An 18,958-nucleotide genomic window follows, 5' to 3' on the forward strand; every position below is an offset into this window, starting at 1 on the left:
TGCCATTCTGCATGCTGTCGGCATGACGTTACATTCATGCCATAATTTCAAGCACCCAAAAGGAAATTTGGAGCAAAAATACAGGCCTTACTACCAGATATTTTGAATGGTAGTTTTGTTTGGTAGTTGATAGCTGTTTTATTGAATTGACCCTGCTGAGGGCGTAGAGCTGGTCCACGGCCAGGATGAAAACCACATTGCTCCTCCTAAATTTAAGATTTTACTTCCCGACGGACCCTCCTTCCCAGCACCCCTGAATCATGAATGCTTGGTCGTACTGGATTTGTCAGAATCTCCTTAGACCTTTTTTCCTACGTAACTAAAAATTGTATTCAAACGATGGATAATCTTTTTAGTCACAGAGCACTATTATTATGAACACTACTGTATCTTGAGAAACTATAGTGACATGATTATTTTCTAAATAATATTCATCTCTTTCAGCGGAGTCTTTGATTCCATTATCACCATCTACAGAGAAGAAGGCATGCTGGGCTTCTTTGCGTATGTTTATTTTTTACATTCATACAAAGTAGATTCAAGGTTACTCTCATGATGAAAATGCTATTTTAGACGATGAGTTTCACAAATAGCTTGAGTATCCTGAGGAAGAGCCAAAATGCCAAATTCAATTAATCCAAAAAGTATTCACCACACACGGTGGGAGGGAGGCAAGGGAAAGAAAGCATTGGTAGTCGACGTGTCAATGTAATGTATGTGGCGCATCTCTGGAGACCACAAGCCTTCTGCAAGGTTACTATTTTTTTCCAGTGCATGTGTATTTTCATGAAGCGGAAGAAATTATACGGCTTAGACAGGAAATGGGGCCTTGTCATACAAAGTAGGTTCAGTATATTTCAAAGTTTAACCGTCTTGCAAACTCCATCCATCCATTTTCTATTCCGCTTGTCCCCACGGGGGTTGCGGGTGTGTTGGACCCTATCCCAGCACTCATCGGGCAGTAGGGGAGGGACACTGAACCGGTTGCCAGCAGGGCACAGAGAAACGGACAAGCATCCGCACTCGCACTCACACCTAGGAGCAATGTGGAGTGCTCAAAGTGCCTACCAAGCATGTTTTTGTGTGAGGAAACCGGAGTTCCCTGAGAAAACCCACGCGGCCATGGGGAGAACATGCAAACATGTCCGGGAAAAAGAGGATGTCTGGTCACCCTAAATATGTTCAATGCATTTGTTACCGTCTCGCTAACGCTAGCGCTAGCATTAGCTTACTTCGTAGCTTGACTGCAGTGCCTGTTTACAAGACGTTCATAAATATTGTGAGGGGATTTATTTTATTACGTGTCATGTATGGTTGTATGGGAAAGTCTTCTACCGTTTATATATTTTAATCATCAAAATGTTTGCAACGCAAGTAAATGCTACTTCGTTTAAAGCAAAAAAAAAAAAAAAGGATAACGCTACCTTGGCTAAAAAAAACTACAAATGGTAGTGGTTAGAGTCACACCAACTGGTGAAGCGCTGGACCAGCTTCCTGTACTACTCCTCCCATTCATCCCTGATACAACCAACCATCGCAGTGTCGTCCGCAAACTTCTGCACATGGCAAGACTCAGCGATTGTAGATGGTGCTTCAACACTATATAGTTAAATTATACCTCCGAAGCTCCCTTATTGAGGTCTTGCTGGGGAAAGGAAATAATAATGTGAAGTTTGGTCAATATTTGGTCTCCCAATTTGTTATATTTTGTCTCAGTTCTTTATCTTTAATGCTTGCTATGCTCATAGCCAGGAGGCTGCCTTCTCAGTTTAACTATTTAATGAAAGATCAAGACACAGCTGTGGAGCCTTCTCTGTGAAATTGGTCTCACCCCCACCTCCAGGATTCCTAGCCTTATACTCTAAGCCGCCCACCTGCAAGTCAGATATTGATTTTTCGTCGTTTTGGTCCAACCGCGCAACCGCAGCGCGCCGGACGAATTATTGTACCACCGCCGTCGATGACACAAATAGAAAATATTCCAAAATTTGAGTTGACCTCCAGGCTGGAGAGGCTGGTTTTTCCTCATCTCCGTCCGACCACGCAACCGCAGCGCTTCGGACGCATCATTGTAACAGCACCGTCGCTGACACAAATAGAAAATATTCCAAAATTGGAGCTGACCTCCAGGCTGGAGAGGCTGATTTTTCGTCATTTCGGTCCAAAATTTGAATGGAACTCCGTGCGCGGCGCGTTGCCCGAATGCACCTTCACGCGTTCGGCTTGACCAGGGGTGGCCAACCCGCGGCTCGCGAGCCGCATGCGGCTCTTTGCCGGGTTTCATGCGGCTCCTTTACGTTCGGCTCGCGAGCCGCCTGCGGCTCCTTGCCGGGTTTCATGCAGCTCCTTTACGTTCATATCAACATTTATGGGTTTATTTGTTTGTTTGTTTTTGTGCGTGTTCGCTTCGCTTGAGTTCAATATGGTATTTTCGTCAAACGCGTGTTCGCTTCGCTTGAGTTCAATATGGTATTTTCGTCAAGCGCGCATGCGCATGAGGTGAAATCCCGCAAAGGAGGAGGGGCAAACCCATTCGGGGGGGGGGGATGTGGCTCTTTGCGGTACACAGTAAAAAAATGTGGCTCTTGGTCTCTGACTGGTTGGCCACCCCTGGGCTTGACTTTTTCCCGGCTTCATCGGTCGGACTTTGTGCATTTTCAAAGAGGAGGTAATTAAGGGGAGGTTTTCAGCGGCTGCAGCGCTATTTTGACAGCGCTGCTCTTTTTTAATGAATCCATCCATCCATCCATCCATCTTCTATACCGCTTGTCCCCACGGGGGTCGTGCTGGAGCCTATCACAGCAGTCATCGGGCAGTGTGTGGGGGTCATGCTGAACTGGTTGCCAGCCAATCGCAGGGCACACAGACGAACAACACCATTCGCACTCGCACAACTAGGGACAATTTGGAGTGTTTCCATCCCGTCTTGGCCTTGGCGATCACCTTTGGCCGGGTTCTTGGCTGTTTTCCTCCTGCTGCTCTCCCTCTGGCACCTCTGCTGGTTTTATCTCCAAGTGTACTTTCTGTAAACATTATCCTCCATTCTTGCACATACATCCACTTCACCCACTGTCGCACATCGGCCATTCATAATTCTTCTAATTTTGTCATTTTGTACGGAATTGTGTGATGTTTTGGGTTTGACATCATCAAGTCGTTAATGTTCCCTGACCATGCAAAGTTCTTACCATTTACCACTTTTCACTTACCATGCATTTGTTTGTTTGTTCTTATGACACTCCATTTACTTACTTTCTTCGTCACATTCTTAGTTTAATCATGCTTCCAAACATATATTTTCATTGTTAGGCAAAACATTTCCCTCTGTCCAGAACATTCTATAATGATCCAAAGCTGGCGTCTAGCATTAGGTGACATACGACGTCACATCAAGCATTAATCAAAACATAAGACATAATAGAGCAGTGATCCCCAACCTTTTTTGCGCCACGGACCGGTTACGTGTCAGAAATATTTTTGCGGACCGGCCTTTATATAAATAAATAATAGATTTATATAACTAAATAATACATTTATATAAATAAATAATACATTTATAATAAATATATGAATACGATGAAATAAAATAATACGACTGGCATAAAAACAAGTACAAACGACATTAAAATAAAACTCACCATTACATTGAATTAGTGGGAGCACTGAGCTTGTTTCTCAGAAACGAGCCGGTCCCATCTAGGCGTAATCGGAGACAATGACACCCGAAGTGGTTAAGGTTTGTCTTTTAATGCAGGATGCTTGGTCTCCATGTGCCGAAGCAGTTTTGAGGGCTTCATTGCCTCGTTAGCTAGCCTGTCGCCACATATTATGCAGAGTGGGCTTGGCACGTCATAGTCTTTTAAATGCAGCTTTCCTTTTCTTAGAAGTCGTAGCCTCTTCTTCTTCCGTCTCCTCATTGGGCTTTTTTCCCTTTCCGAAGAAGCTTTCCAAACATCTCTGTTTCTTGCTCATTTTTGCTTGCTTCGCGGGCTCAACTGAGGTGACATGTCACGTGACCGAGACGAGCGTCTTGACCTGAACCGACGGATGTAATTGGGAGAGAATCGCCAATTTTTTTATATTTTTCAAAATAAATACTCATTTTTGCTAGCTTTGCAGGCTCGACTGGGGAAACACGTCACGTGACCGGGACGAGCGTCTTGACCTGAATTAATTGATCGTTGATTAAAACAATATTTTTTTTTTTTTCTGTGTGGCTTGGCGGCCCGGTACAAAGTGACCCACGGACCGGTACCGGTCCGCGGCCCGGTGGTTGGGGACCACTGTAATAGAGGACTGAACATTTTTTGACGACTTTGGCAGTGTCCGTGATTTAGAAAATCATCAGGCATGCATTAAACAGTTCATTAAGGGTTATTAAGGTATTCAGGCAATATACCAAAAAACATTTATTTCAAAATGCACAGAAATACATATTAGATCATGAAGTTTTAAAAACATTTGTCATTACCACATATCAAAAATGTCTAGTTATGTCTTCTTTATTGTTTTAGTGTGTAGGTATAATTATATGCTTAAAACGTTTCTTTTATTGATTTAATAAGTAAATATACTTGTCTGCTTATGTACTTTATTCAATGAGGTGTGAGCATATATATCTGTTTTTGTAGCTAGGCAGGACTTTTTGTTTTTCGACCCCATTTTTTCAGCTACTCTACCCGATTCTAACGAAACTGAGTTATCCTCTCAATTTTGCAGCGTCAATATTGACGAAAGGTTCAATATTGATGAAATGTTTGTCAATTTGACACCGATGATGCACTCTCTGTCACAAGTGTAGATGACATGTACGTTCAACGAGGACTTTATTATTTATTCCTTAGACACCCGTTGATCGTGGACGCAGATTTATTCATTTAATATTTATTCCTTGGACGTTGAATGTGGGATCTTGACTCGGATATATGTATTATGCATACGGGGCTGATTATGCATGTCTGATGCAGACAGCTCTCGGTCACAGTTTGTAATTACAACCTCATACCTTTACTTTTTCTCATAGTGGCTTGATCCCTCGTCTTCTTGGAGATGTCTTCGCTCTGTGGATTTGTAACCTGCTGGCACACTTCATCAACACATATGCTATTGATGATTCGGTATATATATATATATATATTTTTTTTTTTTTTTACACTCTTTCTGGTGTCTTGTCAGGAAACAAAAATACATTTTCTTTTGGCTCCGTTTTGTCTCGTTTCTACTGGAATTCTGGCTAGGTTTTAAAGTTTGAACTTTGTTTCTCTCACTCTCACTGTCTCAAGATGAGCCACACTGGAGAAATCAAGAACTGCTCTCAGGCCGTGACAGGGGTAAGCCCTCCCGTATAGTACCCATATTATATTTATTCAAGTTGCTGTTTAAAATTGGTGTTAAATTTACTTCACCATAATGCTTTTTTGTTTCTTTTTACAGTTCCTTGCCAGCATGCTCACATACCCTTTTGTTTTGGTGTCCAACCTCATGGCTGTCAATAACTGCGGGTGAGTTAGCTGGAGGGATTTACTTTTTCAGCCTTTTTATTGTTATTGTCACACACTGTATTCCCTGATCGTCCCAGGCTCACTGGAGGACTTCCCCCCTATGCATCAGTATATCCGACATGGGTGCACTGCTGGAAACATCTAAGCAGAGAGGTCAGCTCTTTTCTTGTCTCTAAACCTGAATCTACTGTGTTGTGCTACCTATCAAGGCTTAAGACTGACAGCACCTGCCCTACCGCCCCTCCCCCCAAAACATCACTGCGGTCAAGCCAGTCTGCACTCGAAAAAGACAGTCAAGCAAGCTGGTCCTGATTTTTCATACTTAGCATTCCATTAATAAGACGCTGGCGGAACCACCTTCAAACAAATCCGACATTAACATAAACATTTCTAGTTAAAATAATTACCGTATTTTCCAGACTATAACTCGCTCTGGAGTACAAGTTGCACCAGCCATAAAATGCATAATGAAGAAGGAACAGACATATATATATATACCAGATTTTTCCAGACTATAAGTCGCAGTTTTTTCCAAGGTTTGGCCAGGGGTATGGTTTATAATCAGGAGCAACTTATATGTGAAATTATTAACACATTATTACTTGATCATTAATACATTATATATAGTTGATCACTTCACATGTTATTTCCACTTTAGACCGCATGAGGTCGCACTAGGCCTGTGGAATAATTGGAACCGCAACTGACAATGAGTCAGAATCCATTCACTGACTTCCAGAGTCAGTAGTTGTTCATGACACAGAGGACAGAGATTGACACAGAGGACGAAGATTTCGATGGATTTAATGATTCAGAGTGACACGGATGGTTCGATAAAATTATTTATTTATGTTAGCGTGAGCCAACAAACACTGTGTGACGGATGGTTTGATGAACATGTTATTTATGTTATAGTTATTTGAATAACTGTTAATGTTACGTCAGGCACGTTCTGAGCTGCTCGTTTATATAACGTTAGCATACCGTATCGTTTATCCTGTTGTTGCCTGTTCATGTCTGTTCTTGGTGTTGGATTTTGTCAAATTAAGTTCTCCCAAATAAGCGACTTGCAACTTGTTTTTTTATTTTTTTTATTTTATTTTATTTTTTATTATGCATTTTATGGCTGGTGCGGCTTGTACTCCGGAGCGATTTATAGTCCAGAAAATACGGTAAGTCGCACTAAGTCGCGTTTTGGAGGAAAATTTATTTGATAAAATCCAACACCAAAAACCGACATGTCATCTTGAAAGGTAATTTAAAATAAAAATAGAATAGAGGCAGCAACAGGCTAAATAATTGTACAGTGTGCTAACATTACATGACACATAAACAACGAGCAGAGAACGTGCCTGGTATGTTAACATATTAAGAGTTATTCAAATAACTATAGCATAAATAACATGCTAATAAGTTTACCAAACCATCTGTGTCACTCTAAATCACTAAATCCAATGAATTCTTCATCCTCTGTGTCACTTTTAAACAACTCTGCTAAGTCCAGAAGTAGAAGATGCGGCGCTTCCCATTCTAGGTCGCTTACATCACTCATCGTCAGTTGCAGTTCTAATTACCGTATTGGCCCGAATATGACGACGAATGGTGCCGGGACTCTGTAGTGGTATGCAAGCACTGCTCGCCACTGGCGGAGTTTGTGATCATTAAGTGCCGTCCTTTTTACCTGCCGAGGGAATTTACTGCGATTCTGCTAGTCACGGTATACATCCCGCCTTCCAACATCGAAGGCGACAGGATCGCGGCTCTTAGTGAACTGTACCAGTCTGTCAGTGAACAACAGACGGCGCACCCTGACGGTTTCACCATCTTCGCTGGGGATTTTAATCACGCTAACCTGAAGTCTGTTTTTCCGAGGCTTCACCAACATGTTAATTTTCCAGCACGTGGTGACAGCTTCCTGGACCTGGTCTACTCTTCACATAAAGGAGCTTTCAAAGCCGCCTCCCTCCCCCATCTTGGACTTTCTGACCATATCACTGTTATGCTTTTGCCCGCATACAGACAAATGGTGAAAGCATCCAGGCCGGTTCGCAAGCGGGTTAGAGTGTGGCCTGAGGGTGCCTCTGATGTGCTTCGAGACTGCTTTGGCTCTACTGACTGGGAAATGTTTAAGCAGGCGGCCACTTGCAATGATCGGACGGATATAGAGGAGTATACTGACTCTGTTTCCTCTTACGTCGCGAAGTGCATTGATGATGTGACCCACTCGAAATACATCGTCACTCGGGCTAACTGGAAGCCGTGGCTGACTGGGGCTGTCCTCAGGCTGCTGAGGGCCAGGGACAAAGCCTTCAGAGCGGGGGATGAGGCTGGCTTGAGGACAGCGAGGGCCGACCTGTCCCGGGGCATCAAGGAGGCGAAAAGGGCGTTCTCTTGCAGGATTACCGCCCACTTCAAGGACAGCAAGGACGCACGGAGCCTTTGGCAGGGCATTCAGACCATCACGGACTACAAGCCCGCGCCGCAGAGCTGTGAGGGCGACGTCCGTCTGCTTAACGATCTCAATCGCTTCTTTGCTCGCTTCGACGCTCAGAACAGCACTTGCCCGCTGAAGGCCCCTCCTCCTCCACAAGAGCAGCCCCTGTGCCTCTCTGCTGATAGCGTGAGGAGGGCGCTTGCCGCTATCAACACTCGTAAGGCGGCGGGCCCTGACAACATCCCGGGTCGAGCGCTGAAGGACTGCGCTGGGGAGCTGACTGGTGTCTTCACGGACATCTTCAAAATTTCCCTGCAGCAAGCCGTCGTCCCTTCGTGTTTCAAGGCTGCCACCATCGTACCTGTGCCGAAGAAACCTGCCCCGTCCTGCTTCAATGACTACCGCCCCGTGGCACTGACGCCCATCATCATGAAGTGCTTTGAGCGGCTTGTCATGGAGCACATCAGATCCATTCTACCCCCCACCATAGACCCCTTCCAGTTTGCGTACCGAGCCAAACGGTCCTCTGAGGATGCCATCTGCTCGGCCCTCCACTCGGCCCTCACCCACCTGGAAAGTAGGGACTCGTATGTGAGACTGCTGTTTGTGGACTTCAGTTCTGCCTTCAACACCATTGTGCCACAACGACTCATCTGCAAACTCGCCAAGCTGGGCCTCAGTACCTACCTCTGCAACTGGCTACTAGACTTCCTCAGTCAGAGACCTCAGGTGGTACGTGTTGGCGACAAGATCTCCGCCAGCATCACGCTGAGCACGGGGGCCCCCCAAGGCTGCGTGCTCAGTCCGCTGCTCTTCACCCTGCTGACGCATGACTGCGCTGCAACCTACAGCGCCAACCGCATGGTGAAATTTGCTGACGACACGACTCTGGTGGGTCTCATCACCAAGGGCGACGAGACTCAATACAGGTTGGAGGTTGACCTTCTGACCACGTGGTGCAAGGACAACAACCTCCTGCTGAACGTCAACAAGACCAAGGAGATTGTTGTTGACTTCCGGAAGGGTCACACCCGACACCTGCCGCTGACCATCGACGGTGCTGTGGTGGAGAGAGTGAGCAGCACCAGGTTCCTGGGGGTGCACATCAGTGAGGATCTCTCCTGGTCCACCAACACCGCATCACTGGCAAAGAAGGCCCAGCGCCGCCTGTACTTCCTGCGGAAACTCAGGCGAGCGTGTGCTCCTCCGGCCGTCATGACTACATTTTACCGTGGCACCATTGAGAGCGTCCTCTCCAGTTGTATTGCTGTTTGGGGTGGTAGCTGCACTGACTACAACATGAAGGCCCTCCAGCGCATAGTGAACACGGCTGGTAAGATTATTGGTGCTTCACTCCACTCCTTGAAGGACATTTACACCTCCCATCTCACCCGCAAGGCGACCACGATTGTGAGTGATGTGAGTCACCCCGCTCACTCTTTGTTCGATCTTCTGCCCTCTGGGAAGAGGTACAGGAGCCTGCGCTCCCGCACCACCAGACTCACCAACAGCTTCGTACTCCAGGCTGTTAGGATCCTGAACTCTCTCCCCCCTTCTGCGTAGCGTCCTGTACTTTTGCGCTATATTCTGACTGTCTGCTGTATGCACACTTGCTCCGTTTTGCTCCTCTTATTTATTTATTTATTTATTGTGTTATTTGTTTATTTATTATTTATTCATCACTCTTATTATTCATTGTTTGTGCCTTCTTGTTTTTATTTTGTGTTTGCTTGTATGTATGTCGTGTACGATGTCTTGTCACCGTGGGATAGTGGAAACGTAATTTCGATTTCTTTGTGTGTCTTGGCATGTGAAGAGGTTGACAATAAAGCAGACTTTGACTTTGACTTTGATAAGACGACCCTGATTATAAGACGACCCCCTCTTTTTCAAGACTCAAGTTTGAAGAAAGACTTTTTGAACACCAAATTAAATTTTTATACAGATAATGATTACACCTGAAACAAATGATTATAACAATATATTCGAGAGAAAAAGCATGTTATTTTGCCTCATTCAAATCATGCAAAAACTGTCTATCACATCTTTATATCTGAATATTTAAATATGTAAACTAAAGTGCAATCACATTTGTAAATGAATGGCTTCTGGTTTTTGAAATGTAAATAAACCAATCTACTGATAAAACAACAAAATTGCAATAACTGCATTAACCATCAAAGTGAAGTCTAACTGTAGTCTTGAAACAAATCTGAATAAGGAAAAACATTGCAATAAAATAATGCAAACTGCTACCGCTATTGTTGGGGAGCCTGAGGACTATAAGGGGTTGGCTCGGATGGTTATGCTCTTTTCGCCCCCGGGTTTCGGTCAGAACACAGGAGGTAAGACGTGGTTCAGTTTTGATTGCTTTACTGAATTATTGGCAAAAAAGTAACAGGCACTGTGGCTCATAGCTGTATACAGGCAAACTGGCAAAAGGGTATAGGCACACGTTTGGTCGTAAGGATGTTAGAGCAGGTGTGTGTAGTGTACATGGGTGAGTCTTTGGGTGTGTGAATGTGATTCTTGTGTGTGTGTGCGTGCGTGCGTGCGTGCGTGCGTGCGTGCGTGCGTGCGTGCGTGCAACAGACAGAAATACAGCACGTAAGTCAACGCTCAACTTCTGACGTCACACAACACTAGTAGACGGCACACATTACCTAACTAACTGTGCGTAACGGTTATACTACGGCTATACTAAATAACCATAAATGAAATACTCTCGGCAACACACCAAGCATAAGTCATCGAGACAACAAAATACATTTCCTGGCGGCCGTTAGTCACCGTGTCGCTGCGTCACGGCTGTAGTCATGCGTGTACGCTGCTCGTACGATGCGAGGCAAACATATAGGAGCGCGCCGGAGCTGTCAATCAAACGGCGCGCACACAAAGCAAACCGCGATCGGACAAACGGCACAACAGTGGACAGTAGTAACAATGAAATGATATACTCACTTTGTATCAGACGCACACGATCACAGCAACATACTCAGTCGATACCAGCAACCTTTAACTTACCGCTGCGCACAAGTGAATGGGTATAATGTCTAGACCCCGAATGTAAGACACCCACTTTTTCAGTCTTATTTCAATGCAAAAAACATCGTCTTATATTTGGGCCAATACGGTATTCCAGCCTTTCTGAATCCTGACACACAGGCTTAGAGTGCCCTCTTGCGGTTTAGTGTGAAAATAACATGTGAAATTATATAACAATGTGTTAATTTTATACATAAATCGCTCCTGAGTATAAGTCGCACCCCTAGCCAAACTGAAAAAAAACTGATTTATAGTCCAGAAAAAAGTACTTTAAATCAGGGACGTCCGAACTTTTTTCAATGAGGGCCACATGTACAAATATATGGGAGGGGGTGGGTCACTTACTAGAAATGAGGTATATAGCCTTAACTTTAATATATTAAAGTTAGAAAAATCAATTAAAAGTGGTCAAATATGTTATATTATTGAATGTAATTAAAGACAACACTGCATTCATCACACCGTTCCACAAATTGATCTTTATTAATGTATTCATAAAAAGCTTTGGTAGTTCATTTTCAGAACAGCAGCCTCAGATTTCTTCTAGACATGAGATTTACAGTACGGAGAAAAAACATTGAAGGGGAAAATGTGACGGCTAAATTTACAGCTTGTTATTTAAAGCTTACGTATCACGTTTATAAATTCTTCCGTTTTAAGTTTTACTCATTCAGTTGTGGTTTATATAAAGTGGAACAGCAATGATTTTGTCTGAATTCCTCGTTCTGATAGCATCACAGGTCCCTCTGTTATACTTGTTCTGAGGTGCAGCTCAGACCAAGCCGCTTTGGTGCAGTCTCTTTACATGCAAATGAGAAACTTCACACCCCACACCCTCCAGGCCGCGATAATAATAATAATAATGATAATAATGATTTCCTTACAAATCTTTGCTGATGTAACAAATGCAAGTGTGTGACTTTCTTCAATTAGCACTTTTTACATTGCCTTAATTTTCACATTCAATTATTATGCATTGTATTTTTTGGTTCCACTTACTCCCTACAATGTACTCACACACTTGTCATTACTTTTTGTTAATTGGCAAAAATAGAACACAACTTTGGAGTTCTTCCCTCCACATTTTGCAACGACAACCGCCAAAAACCACGCACTGATCCCTTCCCACTCACATCATCTGTGTGCGCTCCCATCTATGCCGCAAACACAACAGATAAGCAAACAAACTCAACACTTTTGGGTGTAATGAATGAGTTTTCCGACTGTGTGAGTGGTCTTTGAACGACAGGGCAATTCAGTGGCAGAGAGGCTGGTCATTTCTAAAAAAAAATCACCCACGGAGAGGCTAATCCTTGGGATATGTTGAAGCAATCATAATAAGAAATGGCCATGTAAATATTGGTGCCAATTAATAGCTGTTTCTGTACATATTAAGTGATAGTCTTAAAATGATTTCCAATGTGGTAAATTGTGATTTCTTCCTTCTGTGACATCATCAGCCAAGACATGGAGCGGAGGGCTGTGTGGCTCTATTCGTCATTAAAAGTGGGCGTTTTTAAAGGCATTAATTGTTTCAGTATTTCTCCAAAATGAATGCATAAAATAGAAATAGCTAACTTACTTCATTTTCATGATTGATAAAATACAAAATTGGGGTAGTTAGAGAAAAATTAACCATCCTCGGTTTACCCTTGTCTTGAATAGCGTTCAAAGACAAAATTAGAAGACACATTTTTAAATTACATTTTACTAATGCAAGACTCCTTATGTAAACATACGTTGGCATTTTAGCCATAGAGACAGAAAACAATATGAACACACCACAGAGAAATACATGTATTAATTTAGGCGTGTATTCAAATTAGCCAGGCTTCGCGATTGGCAATGTAAATGTTTTTTTTTAAATTGTGACGTGTTTCCTGAAGTTCAGCTACAGTTAAAATGTTCTGTTTGTTTGTTTGTTTGTTTGTTTGTTTGTTTGTTTGTTTGTTTGTTTGTTTGTTATTCCAGGGCAACATGAGCAGAGGAAACAGTTTATTCTTCCGGAAGCTTCCAGCAGGAAAGACGTACGCAATTGATTACAAAAGATTTTATTAAAAGTAAGAGTCAGTTGTACGACAACAAACAACAACCACGACTCATCCGGGGTACTGACTGCTTGTCCATCTTTTTTGTATGCACTTGTCCCTGTTTATAGCCTATTCTGTGCTTTAAAATTTAGTCTCTTCAGGTCAAATTTTCAGGTTTGTAAGAAGATAACACCAAGTGCAGTTGATTGAACCAATCCTCAAAAGGTTATTACAGGTTGGTCAGTTGCCCCCCCCCTCATATCTTTCTTTTCATACATGATTCCTCAATACTTGAGCCACAATTTTTAACACACTTCATAATGCATGTGATGTCTAACACGATAATGGTCAAATGGGTATGGTATGTAATATTGTTTTTTTCCTGCTTCTAATTATTATTGTATAAGACTTATTGTCCTATCACATTCAGTACATGCATATGAAACTCAACAAATCTGTGACAGTCGTCAACTGCTTCTCAAGCTCATAATATCTAATAAAAGTTAGTTCTGTCCCTTTTGGTGTTTTTACTATTCAAGTTTAGACATCAAGTGCAGTCTGTCTTTTGACTTGATGTGGCATAGGCTCCAGCAATCTGCCAAATTTGATCATGGAAAACAATTTGACCCCTAAGAAGTTATGCATAATTTGGTATGAGATGGAGGTGCCCTGATTTCCAAGGATAATTTTAATTTAATTCAATGTTTTACCAGATAGGTCAATTGAAAACATTTTCTCATTTACAATAACGACCTGGAGGCAAGGTGTGTGAAGTGTCTTGCCCAAGGACACAACGACACGTGACTGTGACAGAGCTAGGGTCGAACTGCCAACCACTCCGGTTACTAATCGACCCGCTCTACTGCCTGAGCCACGGTCGTCGATAATGGTCATATGTTTCTAGCGGTGAAATGAAAACTATTAAGATTTGTGACAGAGCTAATAATGTATGTTAATACCGTAATTTTCGGACTAAAAGTCTCTCCAGAATATAGGTCGCATTAGCCATAAAATGCCCAATAACGTGAAAAAAAACATATAAGTCGCTCCGGAGCATAAGTCGCATTTTGGGGGGAAATTTATTCGACAAAATCCAACACCAAGAACAGTCATGAACGAGCAACAACAGGCTAAACGATAGGTATGCTAACGTGACATAAACACAAACGAAGAGCTGAGAACGGGCCTGACGTAACATTCAGAGTTATTAAAAAAACTATTACATCAATAACACGTTTATAAAACCATCTGTGTCACTCCAATTCATTAAATCCATCGATCGTCCTTTGTCAACAATGGGTGCGCGCCGCTGACGGTGCTTGCACTTCAAAATATTCCACAGGCCCATATAACGATATATAAATTAGATATCAAATAACTATTATATAAGCAATAATATTATCAAACCATCTGTGCACTCTAAATTATTAAATCCATCGATCAAATTCCTCGTCCTTTGTCAACAACGCCACGCGTGCGCCCTGACGTCAACCTCGTCGTTATTCCAAAGATCTATTATATAACTATATTGTAGCGTTAACAAAGTACAAGGAAAGACGTGGGTTTGGTAAACGGCTCTTTATTTAACAAAACAAACTGCCAGGCGTGTAGCGGCGTGGACTTCCAGCCACGGAGGTGGAAGAGAGATCCATAGAATAGGACCGGGCGTGCGTAAAAGCCATGACCGAGCCCCATCCACCGTCCCCGGACACAAAAGGATTGTGATACAATGCAACATTAATAAATTTAATGCAGTATATATCAGAGTCAACGTCTGAGACAAAAGGGTAACGCTTATTAATTTTTAGTTTGAACACAGTACCATACTAAAATGACAAAGTATATGTCTTGGTCACAACAGAAAACAGCAAACACAAATAATGTTCTTTAGAAAGCACTTCTTATGACTTGTGTAACAAAGTGTTGTACAAAAGATCAATCAGAAAATTAACAAATGATTTAAATCAAATTTTAATTAAATGAATTAAAACTAGAGCAGCGAGCAGCTATGAAGTGGCATCGTTGGGGCACACTGGAATTGGATGTTTTTTGGAAAATGGAAGTACATCAGACTAAAAGCTACTTTGTTAAAATAATGAACTCAAAAAAAGCCAAACGAGAGGCAAATTCTCACAGGAAGTAGAAAATGGCTGACCATCTGTTGAATTTAAAGAGCTCCAGAGACTTTTTTGTAGCTCTTGTACTGTATGGCTCCAATTTTTGGTAAATGTTGGTGAAATGTTCATCAGGGGCTATTTTGTTCAGAATTTGTAAAAGGTGCAACTAATCAATTTTTTTAAGGTGCAATAACAGTCAATCAATGTAATGATTATAACACCAGGTGTGATGAGTGTGCTAAGTGTCATGTTTTCATAAATGTTAAGACCATCAAAAGCGTGTTCCCACGACAACACTGATGAAGCTCTAGGAGGGCTTATTTCATACGTGACCTCTATAAAAGGCCAACATGATGGAAATTTGAAAGAAATTACAAAACGGTGGGTTTTGTTATGTATAGCAAACGGCATAGCGAAGCTTTTCCTCTTTTACACAGACCACCAAATTTTTATAATTCTAAGTAAAATGTAGAACTGGAGTTGGTTCTTTAAAATTTTGTAAAAGACGCTACTGAGCTATTATTAGAAAATCATAAACTAAATGAATAAATTGATGATTTCTCATTTTTTGTGTGTGTAAAGTTTCATGAGTTTTTGTGCACGTTTATACCCTTGAGCACATTTAGATTTCAACTTGTTTTCTTGGGGAACTCTGCATTGCCACAGCAACCGTATTTCGTGAAAACTAGCAAACTTGGTGTTTTAAGCATCATGGAAGTCCTAAACACCTAAGAGCGAATATGAGGTAGAACTGCTCGACCTTCTAGGACAGTGGTTCTCAAATTTTTTCAGTGAAATATTTTTTCAGCCATGTACCCCCTGACCAGCGCAACACATTTCTGGTCGAAAAGAAAGAGGTACAGGATTGTGCCATCAGTGTTTGATTTATTAAAGTTAAACAACTTGTAGCAATGTACCTGACGACACATTTATGTTTCAAACAATGCATATAGAAACAAAAAAGATAAACAGTGACCACCAAGAAGGCATAAACCCTTTCAAAACTCAAATACTGTATGCAGAACACTGCTAATTTATATTAATCTTTCTTGTAATAATTACTTGCAAGGAAATAAAAATACACATAACTCTGGCCCTCCCTGTGTTGAGTTTGCATGTTCTCCCCGTGTCCGCGTGGGTTTTCTCCGGGCACTCCGGTTTCCTCCCACATCCCAAAAACATGCTTGGTAGGCCGATTGAAGACTCCAAATTGTCCCTAGGTGTGAGTGCGAGTGCAAATGGTTGTTTGTCTCTGTGTGCCCTGCGATTGGCTGGCAACCGGTTCAGGGTGTCCCCCGCCTACTGCCCGATGACGGCTGGGATAGGCTCCAGCACTCCCGTGACCCCCGTGGGGACTAAGCGGTTCAGAAAATGGATGGGTGGATAAATAAATAATATATTGTTTACAAATTAAATTGATAACTTAATAAATACAGATTTGCTCATAAAAAATAATCAACTTTACCTCTTTTGTGATAAAAAAATGAAACTTTTTTTTCTCTTAAAATTGAATTGTTGCATTGAACATTTGATTTTGGTTTGACAAGCATTGAACAAGCATTGAACAGTCTTGAAGCTTGAATAGTCTTTTGCACTCGTACTACATTTTAGTGAGAAACATGGGCTTGTACCTCACTGAGGATCTTTGTCATCCTTGGTGGCAGGGAGGCAACTGCTGTGATCGAGTTCTTCTTCAGGCTCAGTCTGTTTCTTTGCTTTGTTTTGATCACAGTCATTGCAGAGAAGGTCTCACATAAATATGTGGAGGCAAAGGGCAGCAACTGCTCCAAAGCTTTCTGTCCCAGCTCAGGGTGCTCCTGCCTCACACACACCCAAAACTGTGTGAGAGTGGATGCGCCAAACTTCATCTGGTCAGATCAAAGTCAAAGTCTGCTTTGTCAATCTCTTCACATGCCAAGACACACAAAGAAATCGAAATTACCGTAATTTTCGGACTATAAATCGTTTTTTTTCATAGTTTGGGTGGGGGGGCGACTTATACTCAGGAGCGACTTATTTTTTTTTCAAAAATTTTCAAAAAAAAATAAAATGAAACCGCGATAAACGAACCGCAATGTAGCAAGGGATTACTGTAATTTGAATTTCAAGTGACGTCGCGGTCAGCAGCGCGACGTCGCGGTCAGCAGCGCGACGCGGCGTTGTTTACATAAAGGACAAAGATTGACTCGACGGAGCTCTCACTTCCGTTGATTGAAGTCGGGTGCCGGCGCTCGGCCGGGTGGCTGTCCAGGGACGGTGGATGGGGCTCGGACAATGCTTTTACGCACGCCCGGTCCTACTCTACCGAGCTGTCTTTCACCTCCGTGGATGGAAGTCGAGGGCCGGCGCTCGGCCGGGTGGCTGTCCGGGGACGGTGGATGGGGCTCGGTCATGGCTTTTAAAGATTAAAGATTAAAGTCCCAATGATCGTCACACACACACCTGGGTGTGGTGAAATTTGTCCTCTGCATTTAACCCATCCCCGTGTGATTTTAATCCATCCCCTGGGGGAGAGGGGAGCAGTGAGCAGCAGCGGTGCCGCGCTCGGGAATCAGTTGGTGATCTAACCCCCCAATTCCAACCCTTAATGCTGAGTGCCAAGCAGGGAGGCAATGGGTCCCATTTTTATAGTCTTTTTACGCACGCCCGGTCCTATTCTATGGAGCTCTCTTCCATTTCCGTGGCTGGAAGTCCACGCCGCCACACGCCTGTAAGTTTGTTTTGTTAAATAAAGAGCCGTTTACCAAACCCACGTCTTTCCTTGAACTTTGTTAACGCTACAATATAGTTATATAGTAGATCTGTGGAATAACGACGAGGCTGACGTCAGGGCGCACGCACGCGCGGCGTTGTTGACAAAGGACGAGGAATTTGATCGATGGATTTAATGATTTAGAGTGCACAGATGGTTTGATAACATTATTGCTTATATAATAGTTATTGGATATATAATTTATATATCGTTATATGGGCCTGTGGAATATTTTGAAGTGCAAGAGCCGTCAGCGGCGCGCACGCATTGTTGACAAAGGACGATTGATGGATTTAATGAATTGGAGTGACACAGATGGTTTTATTAACGTGTTATTTATGTAATAGTTTTTTGAATAACTCTGAATTTTACGTCAGGGCCGTTCTCAGCTCTTAGTTTGTGTTTATGTCACGTTAGCATACCTATCGTTTAGCCTGTTGTTGCTCGTTCATGACTGTTCTTGGTGTTGGATTTTGTCGAATAAATTGCCCCCCAAAATGCGACTTATACTCCGGAGCGACTTATATATGTTTTTTTTTCACTTTTTTGGGCATTTTATGGCTGATGCGACTTATACTCCGGAGCGACTTATAGTCCGAAAATTACGGTACGTTTCCACTATCCCACGGTGACAAGACATAGTACACGATATACATACAAGTAAACAACACAAAATAGAAACAAGAAGGCACAAACAATGAATAATAAGAGTGATGAATAAATAATAAATAAACAAATAACACAATAAATAAGAGGAGCAAAACGGAGCAAGTGTGCACACAGCAGACAGTCAGAATATAGCGCAAAAGTACAGGACGCTACGCAGAAGGGGGGAGAGAGTTCAGGATCCTAACAGCCTGGAGTATGTTAGGATACCACTTCCATCAGTTTTTCCTGGTGAGTGACAGGAAGCTTGCTTCTCTTTGCTTCAGACAAGAGAAATGGGTTTCTCACCCAATTCAGCTATGCAGATTTCTCCTCCATGTCAGCAAAGTAGCAATGAAAGCCCTTTATCAAGTTAGCCAAATGTCCCACTATGACTAACTTCACTGGAGCTGTCTCCACATCTTCATTGGAGA

General features: G+C 42.5%; 1 protein-coding gene across 3 annotated transcripts in view; it reads left to right on the forward strand.

Moving 5' to 3' along the window:
• The window catches only part of mtch2 (mitochondrial carrier homolog 2), a 72,933-nt gene extending 59,408 nt beyond the window's left edge, over positions 1-13,525 (forward strand). For all 3 annotated transcript variants that reach the window (XM_037246693.1, XM_037246695.1, XM_037246694.1), the window contains 6 exons: positions 445-504; positions 5,024-5,117; positions 5,283-5,330; positions 5,434-5,501; positions 5,579-5,654; positions 12,952-13,525. In XM_037246693.1, the coding sequence (XP_037102588.1) occupies positions 445-504; positions 5,024-5,117; positions 5,283-5,330; positions 5,434-5,501; positions 5,579-5,654; positions 12,952-13,038 (433 nt within the window). In that variant the 3' untranslated portion in view covers positions 13,039-13,525. The remainder of the gene's footprint in view (positions 1-444; positions 505-5,023; positions 5,118-5,282; positions 5,331-5,433; positions 5,502-5,578; positions 5,655-12,951) is intronic.
• Positions 13,526-18,958: the final 5,433 nt, after the last annotated feature.

This window comes from Syngnathus acus, chromosome 3, assembly GCF_901709675.1.
Source record: "Syngnathus acus chromosome 3, fSynAcu1.2, whole genome shotgun sequence".
Classification (NCBI taxonomy): domain Eukaryota; kingdom Metazoa; phylum Chordata; class Actinopteri; order Syngnathiformes; family Syngnathidae; genus Syngnathus; species Syngnathus acus.